Source organism: Corythoichthys intestinalis, chromosome 7 (genome assembly GCF_030265065.1).
Source record: "Corythoichthys intestinalis isolate RoL2023-P3 chromosome 7, ASM3026506v1, whole genome shotgun sequence".
NCBI lineage: Eukaryota > Metazoa > Chordata > Actinopteri > Syngnathiformes > Syngnathidae > Corythoichthys > Corythoichthys intestinalis.
In genome coordinates this window covers 27,813,317-27,836,167 of record NC_080401.1, presented here as the reverse complement: position 1 = coordinate 27,836,167, position 22,851 = coordinate 27,813,317, and the positions used below count along the sequence as shown (strand labels likewise).

Below are 22,851 nucleotides of genomic sequence, written 5' to 3'. Positions count from 1 at the left end.
GCACCAACATCAACACATCATCCCCACCGTGAAGCATAGTGGAGGGAGCATCATGATTTGGGGCTGCAGGAAAACCTGATGCCAGCTGTCAGACAGTTGAAGCTATGATGGCCAAGATTAGTCCTGATCGATGTCCTAGACTGATCTGCGCTTCAGGAAGTCTCTGGTTGAAGTTACTGCTGCCAGAAGGGGGGGCAAAAAATTAAATGTGATGATCCACTTACTTATGTTTCCCCCTTCTGTCGTTGTTTGCATACTATCCTCATTAAAATATGAAAACCTGTAAATGTTTGGGTGGTTTTAGTTAAAGCACTGTTTTTTCATCTGTGTCATTTTGACAAAGATCAGATCACATTTGATGGTGATTTTATGCAGAAATGAGAGAAATTCCAAAAGGTTCACATACTTTTTCATACCACTGTATATGAGGAATTTGTGACTTTCATTTGACCAAACTCATGCATCTCTCTAATCAAGTGACAAAAACTACATGAAATCCGGTTCCATACATTCTAAAGATAAAAATTATTCTGAGTAGAAACCAGTAAGATGTATAATTCGATTCTATTGCTTAACCCTTTCATGAATGATTTTTCTAAACCCTTACAGTGTGCTCATTTAATACAAGTGTAAACCTATGACATAATTCCATTATGTGTCTGGAGTGTCTGTGGGTTTATTTTTTTAAAAAGTTATATCGGAATTTTTTAAAATAAATTTTATCGTGGATTATTTTTTCTAGACAACTGATTAAAAATGCTTTCAGTGTACGTATAAATTCTTAAATGATTCAGTCCAGTTTGTAAATGCACCATGTCCATAAGCCAAAAATGGAGGGAAAACTTAATTTACATTTAGTGGAGATAAGAATTTTTTGACTGAAAAGAGGTCGTCACTGATTCTACATTCTCAAGGACATTTTAACAATAATATTTTTGGGTAAGCAGAATATTAGGTCTTAATTGGGGGCTAAGCTAATGCTGAAAGTGTGGCTAGGCTACATTAAGGCGTTTGAGTTGGACTGTCTGAAACCTGAATTGAACTATCTTGAGATAGGCTGCTCAATAGTTAAATCTCAAGTTTCCATTTCAACTGGATAGGCTATCTCATGCAGCCAAAAAAAAGAAAGAAAGAAAAAGAAAGGGGACAACGTTGTTCATTGTTTTATAGTTGATGAACTAATGTTGCCAAATAGTTGATTTATGATTGACCGGGAAATATGATTGAAAAGTCACTGAATTATGGATGAGCGGGCGTTTTGGTCAAAAACATGGCACTGATTCAGCGTTGTTACAATATTATTATTAATCGAAATGACGTTTAGGTTTTGTAAGGATTTCAACGTTGAAACAACATTAATTGAGGCCGCAAAAGTGACGTTGATTCAGTGAATGTCAGCGGAATGTTGATCCAACATATTTTCAACGTCTGTCTGCTATCTGGGTTGTTACTGATGATTGTAATAACGTAGTCATGTGGTTATTGTTGCTACATCTCATTGGTGACAGCCTCAAATGTAACAACTCTTGTGGAACCAAAAGTAGGGGAGTAAGAGAAATGTTTTCTTAACAAATGTACTCAAGTAAAAGTAAAAAGTACTACGTGGTAAAACTACTCCAAGAAATAGATTTTCCTCAAATAATTATTTAAGTAAATTTAACAGAGTAAATGTCCCTCTTTACTACCCACCTCTGCAGTTATGCAATTTATCCCAAATACACAGCCAGGCAAGCCGCTGCTCCTCACCTTCACAGTAGTCCTCCTACCACAGGCCGTGTGCCACCCCAAGATTTTAAATGGCCCAATCAATGAAAATTTTCTGGAGGCGCCACTGGTTGCGCAATTTTAAATGGTAAACTATGCAGTGAAAGAGTGTGTCCAAGCTCTTGTTTTAAGCAAAGGGAGCAACATCTTATTCCATAACTGTAACCAAAGACAAGACAACCACACCCTTCTACCAATGTCAGTCAAACAGTTTCAAAAGGGGGTTGGGGGGAGGGTGCCAAGGAGCCCCATTTAAAATGTTGAGTTTTGTGGCAAAATATCCTTTTTTTAAGTAAAAAAGGCATAAGAAGATAGTGGCTGGCTGAATAATGACAGAGAGTGGAAAGTTTCAAGTAATTTTGAGTGAATCGTCAAATGGGATTAGTGTGGCTTCAATGCATGATGATCTAAAGCAGAAGGAATCAATGGTGGCTAAGCTTTGGTAGCAAGTCTTGAAGCAGAAAACAGGAGCATTCCGGCAATGGTGCAATGCAGGGATGAAGAAGCGTTCATTTTAGAAACAGGCCGCGTCCTCATCCGCTGGGAGGATCAGAAGGGGAGTTGAGGGATTCACTTGAACTGTTTAGAGGTTTGATGTGAATTTTTAAGTCATTGTTAGCTACAACAAGGAATGAATGTTTATCTCGCTGATTCATGCAATTTTGATGAAGATAATACATTTGATTGCTCTAGAAAGAAGAGAAGCCCAACACATGTTTATTCTGTTTGAACTTGTTTAATTTAACAATTTGAGGGAATAAACATCGTTGAAGTAGGAACTAAATGTTTGTACAAAGGCTTAAATTAGATTTATTCCTATGGTTATAGTTTTTGCTATTTTTGTAAATATTATTTTTATTTTCATTTTCTCTTAATAATTTTTTAATGAGTGCTAGATAGTCGATCTAGGTACTATATACCTAATGATTTTTCTTTTGCCCATTTAACCCTCTGTTGGACTCTATAGACTAATTTTTACAGTATAAGTTTGTGTACACGCTTGTCTCGTTTTCAATTCCCCTACAATTTTAAAGTAAACCACAGATAGAAACTTGTAGTTCTCTGAAGATAAACGTTATTATGGGATGAAATAATTTAAGATTTAAAAGCCCTCTTGATGTTTTCATTTTTATACAATTTGTAAAATTAGTTTACCTAGCAGTTCACCATTGTTGTTGACGTCTCAGGGTGGTGACGTCACTGGCTTACGCTGCCGGGCTTCCAGAGTATGACTCTAGTGACATAATCATGTCATCTGTTCAGTCCTCTCAATTTGAATCGGAGAGGAACATTAATGAGCATGACAGCACTGTCGATATTTCACAAAACGAGCAGCAAAAGCAAAATGTCAGGGAAAGACGAGACGAGAGTAGACAAAACCAGTGTTCTGCCAAAATGTCCTACATCAGCAAAACGTTCTACAATAGGCCAATTTGACACCCAAAGTACTACCGTGCGCTTTCAACTTGTTTTGTTTAGAAGCATACAGGCAGAACGTACTAAAAAAGGCCTTAAGAAAATACTTAAATACAGTTATATCAAATAAGGACAGTTTAAATACGCTATACAGTGGGGAGAACACGTATCTGATACACCGCCAATGGGTTTTACCATTGGCAGTGTATCAAATACTTGTTCTCCCCACTGTACGTGACTAATGTGGTCAACAGATCAACACATTGCGTTAAAGCAACTACAAGAAAATACAATGGTTAAAAGTATGAGGGAGCAATACATGCAAAAAGTATCTTTGAGGCAATTAAAAGGTAATAAAAATGTCAATAAAAATACAAATTGTGAGTACTCGCCGCTTTTAAATGATGTGCGCATGCGTACAGATGCTTGTGCAACCGCACTGAGCATTGTGTAGCACGTCTCGCCGCGTAGAAGGAATTGCAGAACACCGGTGTTCTGCCAAAATGTGCTACAGCCGCGATGTGCACATGTGGTGGACGTCTCGCCGCATAGGAAGGAATTGCAGAACACCGATAGTTTTCATCTAGTGACAGTGAGAAACTACGTCATCACCCCGATCATCCATTATGTGCATAAAACATGGCGCTCTCAATAGGTCAGAACATGTGCTAAATTCTATAGATTTTTAAGTCAATGGCAATATTTTATGTGTTTCTAATAACAGATTTTAGGAAAAGAGAAAAATTGTGGCTTATTAAAGCCTACAAGTCTTTAAGTCCGAGGTTCCCTTTAAAGTAAAGTAACATGTGTACTGTTTGGGTGCAGTTTAACACCATATATTTAACAGCATATATATAACCGTTAGCGCAACAAATGGTTACCTCACATTACCTTGTGCTTTAGAAGAAAGCACCAAGAATGGTGGAACAGGTTGTCTAGGAGAAGATGTTTGGAAGATCCTGTTACAGCGTTGGCAATGATGGAATCCTCTAACAAGTCCCCGATTGTTGGGGAACATGAGAGGTGTTTTGTTGAACGGCTGACAGGTGCTTGACCTCTGCTGGTCCTGACTTTGGAGACAGGAAGTGAAGTGAGGCTGTCAAGTGATCTTTCACTGCCTTCTCTCTTCTCATCTGGAACAATGTGCAAGGTCTTTGCAGATTATTACGCCCCCCCCCCCCCCCCACTTGAAAACTATGTTTGCATGATTTAAAATTGCCATTTAAAAAATAATAATAGTAATAATTACAACTAATCAGGCTCTTTGCACAAATTCTCTCACGCTGTCCAAAACTACTGGGTCTTTTAAGGCCTGAATAAAATATCATTATACGTACAATGTAACTGTTAACTCAAACTGACCATCACTACCTCCTAGCGCGAATGCTTCATTATCTAACAGTCTGAATTTTCCTAGTGTAGTATTGCACGCTCTGAGAGCATTGTCGTTATGTTTGTATCCACAGTGTGCTATAACAAAGCTGCTATGCTAGCACACTCTTTCAGTTAGTCAGTTTAGCACTATGAGTATTTTATCGGCAAAGAAAGCTCCATCCGATGTGTGGTACCTTTACAGTGAGTGTTTTGATAAGTTTAAAAAGAAATCCACAGTGTGCTATAATGAAACTGCTATGCTAGTGCTAGTGCTGACAGCCGTTAGCCATGAGTTCATCAAGCACTTTGAGGATTTATGAGTTGATGTTTAAAAACGTGGACACCTGACGCTTATAGTCAGGTGAAGATTGCGTGTGCAGTCTTTACTTTAAATTTTATTAAATTTGCGTGGTTTGGCTTGAGTCAGGTGCACTCTATAATGCAGTATTTACGGTATTTTGGTCAAAGTATATCTGTTTAAAACTTGCCCTCAATTTTTTTTTTCGCAAAGCCCACTTGGATGGCAGCAGAGCAACAGAGTGGAAGGTGAATGCACATTCCTCCTCTCTATTCATGCTTCACAGGTTTGAAATCACATGATCCATCGTGATCTACTGGGAAAATAACAGCTTGACTTCGCAAGGGATGGAAATACTGACCTGTAATCAAAAAGACCCATGAATCTTTGCAATCATGTTTAACAAAATACAGGGTAAGTAATAACCACAATGTACTGTATGCCACACAATATTTGAACTAAACTAGGGCTGTCAAAATTATCGCGTTAACGCGCGGTAATTAATTTTTTTAATTAATCACGTTAAAATATTTGACGCAATTAACGCACATGTCCCACTCAGAAAGTATTCTGCCTTTTGGTAAGTTTTACAGCAAGGATTTTTGCGCTGTCCAACAGCGAACTCTTGTGGTCGCTTTGCGACATGGTTTATTATTTTCTTCTTTTCTTCATTATGGCTGTACGACGTCTCGGGCTGATAATGTTGTGCTTATATGATCCTTGGACAAGATTTGTCCGTAAGTATGGTTGTTGTAAAGAATGTACATATTATGTTAGTAAGCGAAATGTTATATTTTTTGTATGAGACGCTTTTTGTTTATGTTTAGTGAACCTGTATAGCGTGCTAAGCTAACGTTGTTGCTAATGCAATGTTGTGTACTTTTTTGTTGTTGTTTCACTACGGTCTAAAGAGGACAGTGGTTTGAGGCCATTTTATTAATAAATCAGGTGAAAAAGGAAGAAGTCTGATTATTAAGGCATCGTTCACTAGCTGTCTAGCTTTGGAAAAAGTAGACGCTTCGGAGTGAGGACAGCATAGACAGATTTAAATGACAGTAGAGTGAAATGCCCACTACAGTCCTTATCTACCGTATGTTGAATGTATATATCCATCTTGTGTCTTATCTTTCCATTCCAACAATTTATTTTACAGAATATATATATAATTTACAGAAAAATATGGCATATTTTATAGATGGTTTGAATTGCGATTAATTGCGATTAATTACGATTAATTAATTTTTAAGCTGTAATTAACTTGATTAAAAATTTTAATCGTTTGACAGCCCTAAAAACCAAATCAAACTTTGTCCTACATTCTGTACACTAAGAATTTGTGTGGTAGTGGATGTACATAATGTGATAGCGATGAGTACAATGTAGCTGAGAGATTTCACCTCTGGTTTTATGAGCTTCATGTTTAATGTTTGATGATAAATGGCAACTATTTGCCAGAGAGATGCTAGTCTGTTCCATGACTTCTGTCAATTTTCCTTGAGCACTGAACCCCCAACACTAGTTCTAGAGGAGCAGTTTTTGTGCCTCTTCCTCCGAAATCACTCCTTTCTTATGTGAAATAACTCCTTGCTTGTGTGACTGCTCTTGATGGTGGTGACGTCACGATGCTCTCGTTCTCCACTCCTCTTGACCAGTCCAAGGCTTGAACCGTCACCGTCACCATGGCAGGCAAGCGTTCAGTGCCGTCTTCAATATCATAACCTATTACATTGGTGTCGTGACCTAGATTGCCTGCAAAGGTCTCAGAAGTTGAGTGAAATGGGTGCAAGCGGGTGCTGTGCCTCACTCTCAATGCCTTCAAAAGTCTGCGCTGGCAGCTGAAGCTGAAAACTAAATAGCATGTCAATCAATGAGGAGAGATCATGTTGTAGCTGAATGAAAGGATTCTTTATTATGCACTTCGGGTTGTTCGATTCAGCAAGGAACATTTGGTATTAAAGTATGTAAAATGTGAGCAAATGGGTATGAAAGTATGCATCAGTAGTGTGTAAATAGACCAAGGATTAAGAACCTAAATAGCCAACAGCAAGAACTGAACCACACAGGTTGAAAGTTTTTAATTTTTTAATTTTTAAAAAGATGGTGAAGTGTTTTAAACTGAAAGGATTATGTTTCAAACATTTATCAGTAATTCCATAATTAGTGTTATATTCATGTTAAGATTAATTATTTGATTACATTTTACCGCGCACATCAGCAGAAGACCTGTATCAAAAATGTCTTGGTAATTGTGGTCGTAGTTTGCAGTCGTTTAATTGCAGTCTGCCTCATTTTGATACTTGGCAAGTATTACTCAGTATTATGCAGTCCGCTTCTATAACACAGTAAATTTCAACCACAATGGTAAACATTGTTAAAGGCATGCCTGACAGCATCATTGTAGGCCAAGTCCGGAATCAATCCAATGACCTGGCCTTACTAGGGCCTCCCGCTGCCTGCCTCTTCCCTCTCCTTTTCGCCCCACATCTCCCCTTTTCTTTCCCTGCCTGCTCTCACTCGACAAAACATCAGCCTCTCCATCTAATAATCCATCCATCTTTGCAGTGGAATGGAGGTCTAATGCTTTCCATCTGTGTCAATCAGTTGTGGGGCTTCAAGAGTAAGGCTTGCCATTCTTTATTTACTCCCCCTTCTCCACTTCAACGTCTTTCCAAAAAACAGAATCTGGTTGCACTCAGCGCTTAAAGAGCTCTCCCTATGCTGGGGCCCCTTGTGGCCTACAGCTGCCTGAGGAGGGTGGTGCAGGCCCCTGGATGTGAGTACTCTCCACATTCTGGGTTACTTTGGGATTCAGAGAGGCCAATTAATCATATACCTAGGGCATGGACACAAACCTTTAAAACATTACATCTCTCATTATTGACAAAAGCAGATTAGGAATGTTACACTTATTTGAATGAAAAGTGAAGATGCCTGTTCTCAATTAGACACACTGCAATATTATTCTTACCTTTTTTATTTATTTATTTATTTATTTTTGCTACCAAGCTGTTTGTATGCGTTTCCGGTTTCGACGATGTTGTTTTGGTGAAAAAAGCATATCTGACTGAAACCATGTATAGTCACATTTGTTACAGTTTATATGTTGTGCTATGATGTTTGTGTGTATGTGTGTGTGTGGGGGGGTGCATGCGAGAGAGAGAGAGAGAGAGAGAGAGAGAGAGCATAAAACACAGTATCTGATTGCATACACATGATAACAGAATCTCTCATATACTGTATGTAGCAGGGAAGAACGAAATTAATTGGAATTCTCGTACTTGGGTTTTTCTTTTGAATTGATTTAACTGAGTCACGCGAGAAATGGTTAGAGGATGGTAATTTGTTTGAAATGCTTATCTTACATCTTACACTACAGCCACTGTAAAAATGCTTTGTCAACATAATAGTCTTTGTATAATTTTGATTTATACAGCAATCACTGGCGCATATAACTAGTAATCCTTTCAACTGTATTCGGTTTAGAATGTTAGATAAGCATGCCCCCTGTTTCGTCGTGATAATAACATGAAAGATTTCTCTACTCTATTAAGTACAATGCAGCCAAAATTATGTGGTTGTGTAACAGTAAATCATCAAATACTGTACGTCATGTGAACATCTCTCTCTCTCTCTCTCAAGGTAGCTCAATTTAGCAGTCAATCTACTTATGCTAGTAAAATTGTTAAAAGAAAAAGACCATGTATAGTTAGTTCAGATACTTGCTTCTTAACGTATAAATTTTGAACTATAGTGTCAAATTGTCTTTTGCCATTTCAGTTGTCATGGCCAAAATAGAGCTCTGTAATGAAAAGGCTTGCTGGGGGTAGTCAAAGCAAACGTGTAGACAGGAGCTTCGCTCTGGCGTCGCCGCTTGGCACCTCATTGTTGCAGCATGAAAAACACTGTAGAGATATATTCCAGCTCCCAGAGGCTTTAAATAAATAAAACCCTTTACCTCTTTGAACCAATACATTACTGGAGTAATGCATATATGATATGTAAATCGTTTTTCAGCACACATGAACTATAGCTTAAGCTATTATATCTAAAGTGTCAAATTGATTCTTGAATAAAGGTGGGATGCCTTTGAGTGCTTTAAAACTTCTCTACCTTTTTAAAAGATTCAACATTTCTTATTAATATTTCATATTCACTTGGGTGGTACATAGTATTGATACTGTGGTACATGACACAACATAACATGAAACGCTTCCTCTCCTCTGCTTCTTTTCCTTCCTCCCTTCTGCTCCTTTTATCTTCTACAATCTACCTCTGCACTTGCACCCCCCAACTCCCACTTTGCTTTTGAGGATTGTTGTTTAAAGGCCTGTCTAAGTTGTTGCACAGCTCATACTCACATTTACTCATATAAATGCACTCAAACACATGGCACAATGCTTGTCATTATCAGCAACTGGCAGGCAGCATTTCAATCAGTTATTCTATGTGTGCATATGAAAGTGCAGTTTTTTTTTCTGCCACATCTCCATTATGAAGAACATTGACTGCTTTATTGCCCTTTTGTCTTCTTATGCATGCACACAGGCGACAAACGCAACACTGCACACAACCTCAGCCCTGAATTGAGGCAGAAATAGCTTTGGGTCTAACTTGGAATCAGCTTAAGTCTTCAAAGAGAACATTTTGATGCTGCAAAGGGAGTGAGAGAGTGAAATGGAGGCAGAAGGATGGGGGAGAACAGCACAGATCTGGTTGTTATATCCAGCTGTAAAAAGGGGGCCAAAACTTGAAAGAATCCAGTTGCCATAGAAACAGTATGGTGCCTATTTTATTGCCCCACCCATCTCTCAAACACACATAGACTTAAGAAACATTCATAAAATGAATGTCAGCATGTGGTGGTAGATTAAGACTTTACCCGACTGTACTATCATTGTAGAAACCCTATTTGTTGTGATGAGTACAGGTGCAAGTAATTAAACCCCACCAGTCTTATTTCAGATTTCACTTAAGTCAACTTTGGCATGGCAAATGGATGCGTCTTTATTTGAGTATCACTACTTGTAATGTAATTAAATAAACTTGCCTGGCCTTTAATCAACATGGAAAATGTCTTCACCAGACATGTGCACAGATTGAACATTCGTGGCACTCGAGCATCTGCCGTTTTGCCTCAGGTGAGAAAAGTGCCCTTTCTGTTAGAGCCCATAAAAATTACTCTACCCCATTCGTTTAAGCTTTGTGAGAATTCTGCCCAGACCTGATCCAAGGCGCACGCAAGCCACCACCTTACCCCCCCTCTTCTTCCTCCACTTAGCTTTATGGAGTACTGAGTGCTAGGCCAAACCGCGGCAGCCTACAGGTCTCCTCTGACTCGCAGCATCAGCCATACAGGTAATGACAATGTTTGTAAAATCGCTCCCAAGCATTGTTTGGTGTCAAATTAGCAACAATACTTAACATAGCGCCAAAAACAATATAACGCCACCAAAAACTTAATATGCCTACTGGTGCAAGTTACATAAGATTGCTTGTGTAATCACATCACGCAGTTCTACTGTCAAAATCTGCAAATTAATGTGATATACAGTATGTTGGGATTTTCTTATTAAGAATCAGTTGTCATGTGTTGTCTTGAAAAATTGGTCCTAAAAAAAAAAAGCCAATAGGAAGCTTGGGTCCTGAAGAGGAAAAAAGTTGATTTTCTCTTTTTACAGGTTCTTTTATTCCCTTAATGAATAGGAGATGACGACACTCAATTCCGGAACAAAAAGAAAGCAATAATCACCTAATATAAATACATTTATAAAGGAAAGAATAATTAAAAGCTGGCCGGCCAGGACAAACGTCTCCAAGTGCCCCATGCAGGTGCCTTCGAGAAGATCTGTCACGAACTCGCAACACATTAACTTTTTGTTATTTAGAATGCGAATGGGCAGGCTCCCATGTTAACCCATGAAGTGGCTCACAAGAAAGTGGAATTTTACTAGGGAGCTGTGCTACTGTTTATGACCTTGCTTCAGAGAAGAAGCTGAGAGCTGTGAAAATGTTATCTGTTACAAAATGATATAAAAAAAGAATGTTCCCAGCACAATGAATAAACATATGGGAACAAATATCTTTACAATCCGTATTATCAGCCGCTCGTAACCTATCTCATCTTCACTCAAACAAATTTCCTCCGAAAAGTCCGGTGTATTGCAAGGAATATCCACTGACCAGTTTACGATGCTGCATTGGAGTCCACAATGATATTGTAGTCAGCTGCTCGGCTGTTTACCTCGTGTGACGTTACATTTCCAAGAAGCCCTATTTGTTTTGCGCACACATTGACAATTATGGCCTTTTTTAACGACGTATTATAAACCAGTGCATCCGGCTTAATGTACGTTGTTATTCAGATGAATGGCATTTGTTTTGAGTGAAAAAAATGGTCTGGAAGAACGCTTCAAGGAACTCGAGAGCATCTCTGGCATACTGTATTTCTGTGAACAATTTATATCAAACATACTTAAAAAAAGATTGTCCAGAGAAATATGCATTTTCATCTGGTCCCAATTATTATTATTATTTTTGAATATGTGGCAGCCCACTTCTAAACCTAAAACCAAAGCAAATTAGTAAAATTTGAAAGTTCTAGTAGATCATTATAAAGTACTGAATATCTTCAGCTGTTGTCCAGTGCTGCCTGACCCTTCAAAATACGAGCGTCTCTTTGGTTTAGATCTGTTTCTTATGACGCAGGTTGTCCCAGGAGCTTTTCCTGTCAGCAGATGGGGGGCTTCCCAGAGACTCTAAAGCTCCAAGGATGGCAGTTGGGAAGTCAATTGGAAGCAGACAGGCTGTTTACATCTAGCAATGACATAGCCTGATCACCAAGCCACCGAGGTCATCATGAGAGGTGATTCAGTTACTCAATCTCGGCCAGTATTTTGCATTGTGTTAAACATAATTTGTCAAGAGAATAGTATATTCATTTTCCCAAAAATTATGATTGAATGGAATGTTTTTATGACAGAAGCATTTTGGACGACTTAATGTTCTAGTGATCCAGAGGGAGATACGGCACACAGGAGATCATGAAGTTGAGAACCAAGCAATTCCGTTTTCTATCATCATTCAGTGATTTCTACTCTATTTTCTAACAATCAACCTTTTGACATATGGAAGACAAGTAACTTGGCTTCCACAACTTGTAAATCAAAGAGGAGAAGGAGAAGTGGCTATGCCCGGAACATTCCACCCCAAGAGATTTGACACTGATCCAAGAGCTGCCTGTTAAAAGCTAAGATTTGTTGTAAGGTCACTCAAGAAATGCATCCTAAAACCAATGTGAAGCGGCATGGTGCTGCATTGCTGTTCCATGACCAATTCCTGTCCACGCCGTGTAGTTTTAACTATCTGGAAAGATGTCTAATGTACAGTAAGTAGTATATGCAATCAGATCTCTCCTACAGATGGAGTGCAGTCAGGAAAATAGACCTACTAGCTCTTCATGCCAAATATTATACATCATAGAATTAAAAAAAAAAAAAAAAAAAAAAAAAAGCTCTTATGTACTGTATATATCCTTCATTTAGTGCAAACTTTAAAATTTTGACCACATTCTGACACCTCAAACTCCCGTTTTCTGGAGAACAGAACCTCACCCTTCAACTCAGTATACGTATTATTCTCAGGGTATTGAATCAATCGCAATTGGACTTTGATGGTTGTCTTGGAAGATGTTTTGCCTCTGGTGCAAGCTGTGTTTCCACACCAAATCCCAGGCGAGTGTTGACCTAACTACACCTTATTGCATGAACTGATGAATCCTGCTCAATGAGAGGTGAAACATCAAGACAAGACAACCAGAAAAGTCCAGTTGTGATCGAGCCAAGGCCCTGAAAATGAAATGATCTGGATGAATGAGAATATTCACAAGCTTCTACATGTCCTAATTTCCTGAGTCATGGGCTCATCAGACCTACTTTTTCTTTCTTTCCTTTATCTTACCCAAACAGGTGGTGTTATGTTTCTTCGCTGTAATTAAAATAATGCAAATGGCTTAATCCTGTAAGCGCAATCCCTGTTTCTTTCTTAACAAAGATTCACTTTCTATGTAATGAAATTAGGTAGTTTTGCTCAAATGAAGCCAGCAGATTTCTTCCTTTCCCTCCAGAGAGGAAGATATGACGGTTAGTCACTGCGGTACAAAAATGATCCAAGAAATTCAGTAGTTGAAGCACTGAAGGTAAAGAATGTATAAACTTTGTGGTGCAATGGATATTTTAGCCATTTGCAATATGTATATGCAATCCACCACACTGCCGACTACATGGTAAGATTTTAATTGCCATCTTTTGGCGAGTATAATCATAATGCAAATACGGTACTGTAGTTTTAGTTGGGTTGTTTTGTCATGTACTTACTTTTGAAAACCATCCAAATATAGAAAAAAAAACAGAAAAAGTCTGAAAACAGCAGGGAAATGTCATATGAGTAAAAATGATATTTCAGAGAAACTGATTACATGTGACGGGCACTAAATGTGTTGCTAAACAACAATGTGCTTCTTCGAAGTGTCAAAGCATCTGACCTCCATGTGAACATCTGATTGTGCAAAGTAATCACAGCAATAAAGTGTTCTATTCTACTAGAAACATGAACTACCGTAAGTTTTTTTGTTACTCATTTACAGTGTAAAAAACAATAGGTAGGTTTGTGAAGGTTGTGAAGAGCAGCACTGCAAAATACTGCTGCGTAAGATAGTCATAGTAGTAGTGGTCGCAGTAGTAGTTTAGTAAATTTAGTATTAAAGTAATATGGCAGCCTAGTTATATGGGTGGAGCGGTGGGGATTTAATCAGTTAATAATTAAATAGTTATGTTTGGTTCTTTAGTTTACGCATCATCCTCAACAATGCTACACCATTACTAGTCATAAATTCATATGATATTGGTATAGCCTGAAATAATAATTTGTTAGACAACCTGGGGGGAAGGCTCAAGATCTTCCTTGCTTTGTTGTTCTTCTTGACGAGGACACTAACTAAAATGGCTACTCCTCAGTTATTTGGGGATGAATCAGAACAAAATTAGGTAGGTATATTATAGAAGTTTATACGCATTAGTCCTTGGTGCTCTTTTTTTTTTTTTTTTTTTTTTTTTTTGTATTTTTTTGTCGCAGGGCTGATGAATTAATTGCAGACTTTTTGTTGCCTTTTTGCCAGCTGGGGGCATGCAAATTTTTCAGATGTGCGTCTCTGGGCTGTTGTAGCCTACTTTCAGGATGACGGACACTCATAGTTCATTTGAATTTTTTTTTGCCCGCCCACAAATTGTTTTTATAAATGAAGTTGCCAGACTCTGTGATTTGGTAAGAGTTACAAGGCCAGCTGTCCTGTTTAAAACTAAACACTGGATCCAATGAGGTGAAAAGGAGAGTAAATTCTGTTAAGCAAAGCTTAATAAGAAGAGAACTCTCACAAATCAACTACTGTATCTGTCATATCACACACACCCTTTTTTTTTCAATTGCAGTGAGTGACCGAAGTGCAGGCTCTCTCACACACACACAAACAAGTCTTTTCTAATTTCATATTATTTTGTCAGTCAAACATTGAACTAGTACTCCTGTATGCCAAAGCTTTAGCATTTTATATAGGGAAAGATTTTATGCACAACTGTCTCAGCAAGACGCAATTTGACTTCCATTACATTATGTTCTGTCACTCTAACTTATCCACTCTACAGTATAATCCTTGACATATCAAGAGGACAATGTTGTGAATATCATTTTTATCTATGTGAATTTTTAAAATTTAAATTTAAAATGTATTCCCAACCCGAGTCACTACTATGATGGAGAATCAGAGCTGTCAAAAACTTTTTTTTTTTTGTAACCCTTAATGCATTAAGGGTGTGGAGCCTATCCCAGCTCACTATAGGCGGGGTACACCCTCAATGGCGTAGCGTAAGCAACACGTCAATTTTGCTCATTAATATTCATGACGTAAGCAATTGTTGCTGGGCGGTTCAACCTCCCGTTTGTCCCTAATAGTAAACGCATGGAAATAGTGTACGAACGAGCTGTTTACTGAGCTAAACCTACCAATTCTGTCCTAAAATTATGTCCCGGGGGCCAAATTCACTGGTAAAAATGTGAAGGAACATACAAATGTTCAGTTAAAGAGATGGCTTGAGTGTCGAGGGAAAAAGACGGGAAAAAGAGAACACTGACCTGATCCAGAGGTAGCTTTTTTATCGACACCTTTTTCTTGTGTGCATTGCCTTACGCCACTGACGATGACATTCTCCTGTTTCAACAATCTATCCTTTACCACCATATGCCCTGTCTTTCTTATATATTATATCTTCTGGTTGTCTTACGCCTCTGACCGTTCTTAGGGGCAAGTAACATTGCTGTTTTTGTGTAGCAGTTGCAAATGCTACTCAATGACAGCCAACAAACACTTTTAATTTTTCATTAATAACAAATCTTAATTCTATAATTTATTTACACTTCCCCCTTACTAAAGTTGTTTTTTACAACAGAAAAGGTAACAACAGTGGCAGTCAGATACCATTTTAATTTTTTTCCAGGTCATTCATTGTCAGACAGAAGCAGCACGGCAAAACACCACGCTAAAAAATATATAACATATTGTAATAATTAATAATATAATAATAATTATTATTATAATATAAAACACATTGTTCTATCAAACACAACAATTATTTTGGCTTTAAATACAGCAGTTTATTTTAAAGAGGAGTGCAAGAGCAGAAACTGCCTTTTCAGTCTTGTCTGCCTTTTCCGCCATATGGCGGAAAACACTCGGGTGACTTGATGTTCCGCTCTGAGACCCCCAATTTGACCAAATTTCCAAATTGTCCTATATGCATGTGTGATACATCATTGGAAAGCTTAAAATCTTTATTTTCTGGGGGAAGAAACATTTTGAACAGGAGGGCATTTAAAAAAAAATTTAAACAGCAAAACCCTGACTGGAGGCGGGAGCCCGCGAGAGCAGAATTAAAGACGCCATCATTTTAACGAGATATTATCGCGTACTTACCTTGTTTCGATCCAAAAACTCCATGTAGCATGTATCATCGAGTGTCAAGAAACAGATGTGAATGGCCACAGCCAAATTTTGGGGGGATTTTATGGGTGAAACATGGTAATATAACAAGGGTCGTGATGCAGAAATCGCAGACATCAAGGAGTACTTTTTCATATATTTACCCTTTTAAACGTTTTTTTTTTTTTTTTTTTTCAATTCTTCTGTGTTTGGATCGATTATTTATCATCTAACATATTGGTGAAAATGCGACAGTAACAAAAAAATACAATTAATCGATAGTTATGAGGTAGTTATCTGTGACTTTTTTACAGACGCCATTTTTTTAATTGTGACGTAATTTGTTTAAAAGTTTAAAATATCCAAGTGAATAATTTTTTTTAAGTCGATTTTTTAAAATGAAATATTAGACATCAATTAATGATTGTAAGCTAAAAAAGACAGACATTTTGAATAATAAATATAATTAATTACCTTCGTTTTTCGCTGGGTTGAAAAAAAACGGGTGCGCGACGTCTGTAAACGGGGGTTTCCAGGGTAAAAAGGACAAATCTAAAATAGTTTGGGGGCTTAATGCGCCATGAATCTGCTAAGGCAGCATATAGACATATTGTTCTATCAAACACAACAGTTGTTTTGGCTTAAAATACAGCAGTTTCTTTTAAAGAGGAGTGCAAGGGTAGAAACTGCCTTTTCAGTCTAAAAATCCCAGCTGAACGTGAATGCGTCATCGCACCTCGAACCATTGATCTCTGATCCGGACGTCTAGAACTCGGCGTTTCCACGCCCCCTACTTTCACCCCCATTGTGGAGAATCTCGGGTCTACACACACGCACAGCAAGACCTTCAGGACTTCGAGCAACGCGGCAAAGCTTTGTAAAGAAAAACTTCTCTCCTACTCATGGATTTATTTGACTCTTTTCAGGGATTTCGAGGTAGGGCAATGGTTCGCGTAGTTAGGCATTTTGGAGCGTCGTCTGGGAGGAAAAGGCCACACGTACTCCACAGCACAAAGTTGTAAAAAAGTCGTCCCCCTCTTTCAACGCGCTCACACTCGGCGCTTGTCCGCTTTGAAGAGCCCCAGCCATCATGGCGAAGCGGACCAGGCACAACATTTGGGTTTTGACGCCGAATCTGCGCGCTCCATTGTGGAATACGCTGCTCGGTCTTCACGGGAGCTTGTCTGCTTGTTTGTGGAGCTTCGCTTTCATATGCTCAGCTTTCTCTTGTGGATATTGCGGAGCCGATACAGAGTTTTCTATTTTGGAAGAAGCACGAGTCCTGTCCGAGCAGATGAAGAAGCTGTCCACACAAGAACTTGGAGTATTTACTATGCAGGTAAAAAGAAACGTGTATTGTCGTTGAGTTTGAATAAAATACCTGTGAGGACTTCTTGTGCCACTTTCGCGCGGGCGGAGCAGAGCCAAAACTGGCAAAAAATTGATTCAAGCCAAAAGCTTTCCCTTATAACTACCACGTTAATTATATCCGCCAGCAAATGTGGTGACAGAAACGTAAGATTGTAGCCAAACAGCAAGCTCTGTACAAGCACCAGCGACGTGTTTATGTGAACCATCAACACACTTGAGGTTCCCTACGACCCCACAAGCCCCCCAAATGATCCCAGCACTGTGCATTATTTGCTACTGTGTATAATGTTATATAGAGTATATACGGTACTGTCCTCACGTTTCAGAAAATCCAAATTCTTCACACGTGCATGTTTGCATAAGAAACATCCTGGTATACTCTAATCAACATGTGTGACCTTTATCAATATGTTATTTTTCCAAAATGCAACAAATGGCCTTTCTATCATCATCGTGTCTGATTTGAATGTGTGCGTGGGTTGCCAGTTTATTTTATAAACGAGCGCTAAAAAAAACATGTACTGCATGTGTGAATGTCTGCTGTGATTCTATCAACTAAAATATATCACCCGTCAGAATTCATGCAAATACATTAAATAATTCAAATGAATTGAGTGAAAAATTATACTCTGCATTGCCGTTTTAAAGAACGCCATACTAACTATAACCACAATTGCACACATAATGTCAATTTTATGTATTGATTTTATCATATGGTATTATATGATTTACACGTAACTAATTCTTTCGCATTAAGAGTACTGTGTTTAACCAAGTGTCTATTAAATTAATGTGTTCCTCTCTGAAATGTGTGCTGCCCATCCCATTTATGTTAAATATACCTGCAGCACTAATTTACATTTTAAAAAATTACCCTAAAAAAATGGAAAAATCAAAAATCGTCTTAATGGTGACTGCTATATAATATTCTCTGTACAGGGAGGTTGTACTGTCGGGTGAGTTACGTATATATAATGGGATTTATGGGTTTATATTGGAATAGATGCAAGCAATGGATTATGTGGATTGATAAATGGCAATTGATTAGTCAATTTTATCATCAAGTGATCCAGATTTCACACATAATTTCGAGTTTCAAAATGTGTGTATCTGTGTATACTGTATATAAATATTTGCATTTACAGGTATTTTTTTTAATCTAAAAAAATGCTATTTCAGGTGATATGATTATTTGATGACTCATTGCAGAATCTAAAGGTGAGAGTGCTTTGATGAAGAATTCATTGAAAAAAATAAACGCTAATAAATGCAGTTTCTCAGGTTTGGCAAATTGTGCTGTTTGAAGAGGTCATACCGAGCTTTTGCAGAGGAGCAGAGATGCTTTCATGTTGTTTTTCTGCCCTGCGGGACACAAAGCGTGTTTTTTTCCCCTAATGAGACACACTGCATTTCCAATGATTTTACTGCAGTATAAATTGGAAATGCAATGATTAGCCATTGTCTCAAAACAAGTGGAGAAAAGTACAAACATCACCTTGCTACTTGCAAGTGGAGTTCTGTTGGGTCACCAAATGGCAAGACTCGCTTGCTTGGGTGTAGTAGTGTGTGTGCATGCGGGGTGTGAGGCAGGAAGGCTATGGGGGTGGGGGTGGAGAACATCAGAGACAGGAAAGCTCACAGTGGCAAGGCAGTGGGGGAGCCCCTGTCCCAAATGGTGTTTCATCTCCTCTTCTGCCACACTGAGATGCCTTCATCCTGCCCTTGGGAGTCAGCTTTGAGGGCTCTTTGTGATTCTCGTAGAACTTCCATCGTCACAGCTCTTCTCACTCACCTGAGCTCTGCTTGGTCCTTGCTGACTCATTTGTCTCTTGTCTCCCTGCCTATAATACAGTCTGTTAATTTTTAAAATGTGTGTTATACACATCATGTGTCCAAAAATACAAAAGTAACTATGGGTGTGGTGAATAATGTTGAGTAGTTGACTCCATTTTGGCACCATCCACAATGTGGTCCTTGAACAAGACACTTAAATGTTCGTCCTTGCCTTTTGTGTAGTGTTGACACTTGGGCTAACTGAACACAACAGCAGCAGAATCCGTTGCTAAGTTGTGAAACACTTTTTTTTTTTTTTTTAGTTCACATACTATGTTGTTGGAATGAGCTTGGGGGTTTAATTTCGTTGATGCCATATTTGACATATGTAGCTAGTCGTACTTTTCCTGCTGATAGCATTTAGGAAAGAATAGTTGACTCCGATTGACCTTTCTTCACTTCCTTATAATGTTTTTGTCATAGTGTGATTTGTATTGTCGTCTGCCCCTCCTTTTGGCTAGACATATAATCATGCAGAGTGCATTCTGTTGTCCCCTTGCCTGGGTCTGATCTTAGAGCTTTGTCATGGAGGCTGTAGCATCTCCCTTTAAAATGTAATGCAACCCTTCACAACCCCACCCATCATTATTTTGCAAATATGAAACTGGGGGATTTTCTTTAGCTAGTGCATATGAGTCACTTTTTTCACATTTCTAAATTACGGCTTAATTTCAGTGCATTTGGCTCATTCAGTTAACTATTTCTGGAGGAACTGATGTGATTTATTTTGTAACAGATAATCTTCCAAAACTATACTATATATTATTCTAATATCATAAATGTGGTGTCAGAAAACACATCCCGGCCTCCGTCTACCAAGCCCAAAGAAATCCTATCCTAAAAAACAAATCAAGCCAGATTGTATGAAACCTAACATACGATCACAGCGGAAGTTCTGGACACCTAGATAAAATATATGCAATTATTAATACTTCTGTCTTCTCTGACACTTTTCACTAGTTACTACATTCTTCACACTAAGACATTAAAATGTCGCTTGACACTTGCTTTGTGGCAGCAGGCCTATGAATCACAAATGAGAACATGTTATCTCTAGTTTAGCAAAGGTGTGCTCTAGTTAAATTACAAATAGTAAGCTGGTTGTAATGGAGACACATTGGACTCTAGCTAATTCAGGATACTTTCAGCTATTTTCACGTCAGCGTCTTGGCCAAAAGCTGCTTTAGGCCGTCTCAAGGGCAATCATGCCACAGGGACATACTGGTGGTTTTTCTCCTTTTTTCCCCCTCTTTATTGCAATTTCATCTTCAGGCAACCTTGTACAACCCTGTCATTACAGCTGTGGATAGATATATGCGTTTAAAGGTGTTGTTGTTGTGGTTTTCTAAACAAAACATGGAACATGCCCATACAACAAAAAGCTGCTTTTTTATTTTATTTTTTTACAAGAAAGTGCAAAAACATTAACGATTTTAAAGGCAGTACGTATTTCTCTCAACAATACAATAAAACTTACACGGGTGGAATGAATTCCACATTTTCTGAAAACAAGGTGTTTTTAGAAATAAGACTTCTTTTAACCAATATACTTTGTTTTCACAGATTTCTGAACTGTTTCGCATGTTTGTAGTGTTACCGCTGTACTTAGTCATGGTTTTACATGTTCTGCATATGAAATACATGTTCGCGAATTAGCTAATTAGCTTAGCGCTCGGCGCTAACTGTTACCATCTCAAAAACAACAACAATAATGGCTAAACAGGACAAGAGGGTTCGTGTACTCACCTCTTATAGACGCGCACGGGTCTTAGCAACACACTCAGGACATTTTTCAATTGACATGACTTGAAACTACTGCTGGACATCTGAAAGACAAGGAGCAACAAACCATCTCGCCCTCTTGCCCTAAAAAATACTTGCGCACAGAAGATTTAGAGATTTATTTGTCATTGACACCAGCTCTCACAAGATGACAACAGATGCAACGAAATTCCGTTCGATGAGTGAGCATGGGGCCGCTGCAGACTTTGTTTCGCAACGCCACTTCTCTATCTTCTTCAGAAATTACAGAGCAAGTTACAAGTAGACATACATATATCATACAAAGTAGCATGGGTATGACATGACGCACAGGTCACGTGCGGGGATTTTTTGTACGGGAAAAAAAGAACTACCAGTCATGGCTGGAGGAAGTGGGCGGGGTCAGTAATAGCAAGAAAAAGGCGGTGGTGGACTGGAGGGGGGGGGGTTGTGTGTGAGTGTGTGTATCAGTGTCTGTACATGTCTGTAGACAAAATAAGAGTCGCGGGGTCCTGCGACCGGCCTTGGGAAGAGATCAAGGGCAAGACATAGCGCCATCTTCGCGGCTCTCTCCAGGAGAAGGGAGGGGTGGGGTAAGTGTGTTCGGGAAAGGTAAAGGAAAACTATAATCAAATTAAGCAGAATAAGAATTTAATATGTCCAAATACGGTTGGTCTTCAGTCAAATTAGCGTTCCTCATGGCGTAGGCGAAACCTCAGGTCCCTCAAGTCATTGCCAATAGTCGCGGTCTGCCTCGACAGTTCAGTCACCTGCCCCGATAATTCCTTAACCTGGCGCAAGGTAGCATCCACTTTTCTCCATCCTTCTTCGGACCAAACCGCGAGTCAACGGAGCCAGTTCTCGATCCGAGCCTTGACGCGGTCTTCCAATGCCTTGAATCGCACCATTTGATCCGTGGTCAATTTGTTGATTTCAAAGCTGCCGTCTTGGAAACTTTCCGGTAGAGCAGGGCACCTCCTAAGCCAAGCAGAAGGAACCCCACAAACGTCACGCCAAACAGTCAAATCTCCTCGATATCTTCCACAGATAGGACAGTAACACACACTGGCTTCCAGTGAGCCCATGAATCTCTCACATATCCAGCGGCGAAGGTCCTGTCTAGGCAAGACGGCTCTCCTGGTGTCTGTTAAACAGCCAGCGAACCCAAAAACAAACACTCCAAACACAAGGCGTACTTTTCTTCAATTTATTAAGCTCTCAAATCGTTGTAAGTGAAATATACAAAATTAATACATTTAAAACGTTGTACAATGGTATTTTTCCATGTATGAGTAGGTTCAACAGGTTAACACCATGAAAAAGTTCGCCAAAAACAAAACACACATTTTCCTTCAAATTCAATATACAAACTAACTAAAAACTTACAAAGACGAATGTTAGCCTAGGCTTAGCTGGGAGAGGAACTTCGTCGAGGTTTTAAGTCTCACAGCCGCTGAGTGAGAAACAAGCTTGAATGAAGGGAATAAAAGGATAGCGTCAAAGATCGCTAAATGCGAAAGATGATCTTACCTTAAGCTCAAGTCCAGGTTCGCTGGACGAAGGGAGGTCTCACTCCCAATGTTTTTTTATTTTTTTTTTTTAGATGAAACTTTTCCACAACAATATTTACATTTTAACTTATACATTTTTAACTAACTTATTAATTTATGAATTCTTTTTAACACAAAGGCATGACATCATATAGACTAGAGTTGATACAGTGGCTGAAAATGGCGAAACTTCACTTGAGCCCCCCCCCCAAAAAAAAGTAATGCAGTATATTCATTCATTCATTTTCCATGCCGCTTATATATATATATTTTTTTATTTTATTTAGAAGTGTTTTTACTTTTTTATAGCAATTATTTTGTTCTTGCTCTAATCTTGAGCAACTTGAGCTGTGGCTGTGGGTATAGTCTATAAGTTCTATTTATTTTAATTTAAAATATTTGTTATTTTTTTGTTAATTTATTTTCACATTATATTCATGTTCCAATTTGCAAATGTG

The 22,851-nt window shown here is 38.6% G+C and overlaps 1 protein-coding gene and 1 long non-coding RNA gene across 3 annotated transcripts in view; both read left to right on the top strand.

The window, feature by feature from the left end:
* Nucleotides 1-5,495: 5,495 nt before the first annotated feature.
* On the top strand, nucleotides 5,496-13,421 carry LOC130919334 (uncharacterized). 2 transcript variants are annotated; one of them, XR_009063943.1, is made up of 4 exons: nucleotides 5,496-5,589; nucleotides 10,131-10,207; nucleotides 11,558-11,714; nucleotides 11,832-13,421. It is a non-coding gene; the product is annotated as an uncharacterized LOC130919334 (long non-coding RNA). The 2 variants fall into 2 exon arrangements; XR_009063942.1 differs by lacking the exon at nucleotides 10,131-10,207 and having other exon boundaries at nucleotides 5,505-5,589.
* A 3,217-nt stretch (nucleotides 13,422-16,638) lies between these two features.
* cachd1 (cache domain containing 1) overlaps nucleotides 16,639-22,851 on the top strand; it is a 120,234-nt gene continuing 114,021 nt past the window's right edge. Inside the window, exon 1 of the mRNA XM_057840771.1 lies at nucleotides 16,639-17,217. Coding sequence (XP_057696754.1) covers nucleotides 16,969-17,217 — 249 coding nt within the window. The 5' untranslated portion in view covers nucleotides 16,639-16,968. The remainder of the gene's footprint in view (nucleotides 17,218-22,851) is intronic.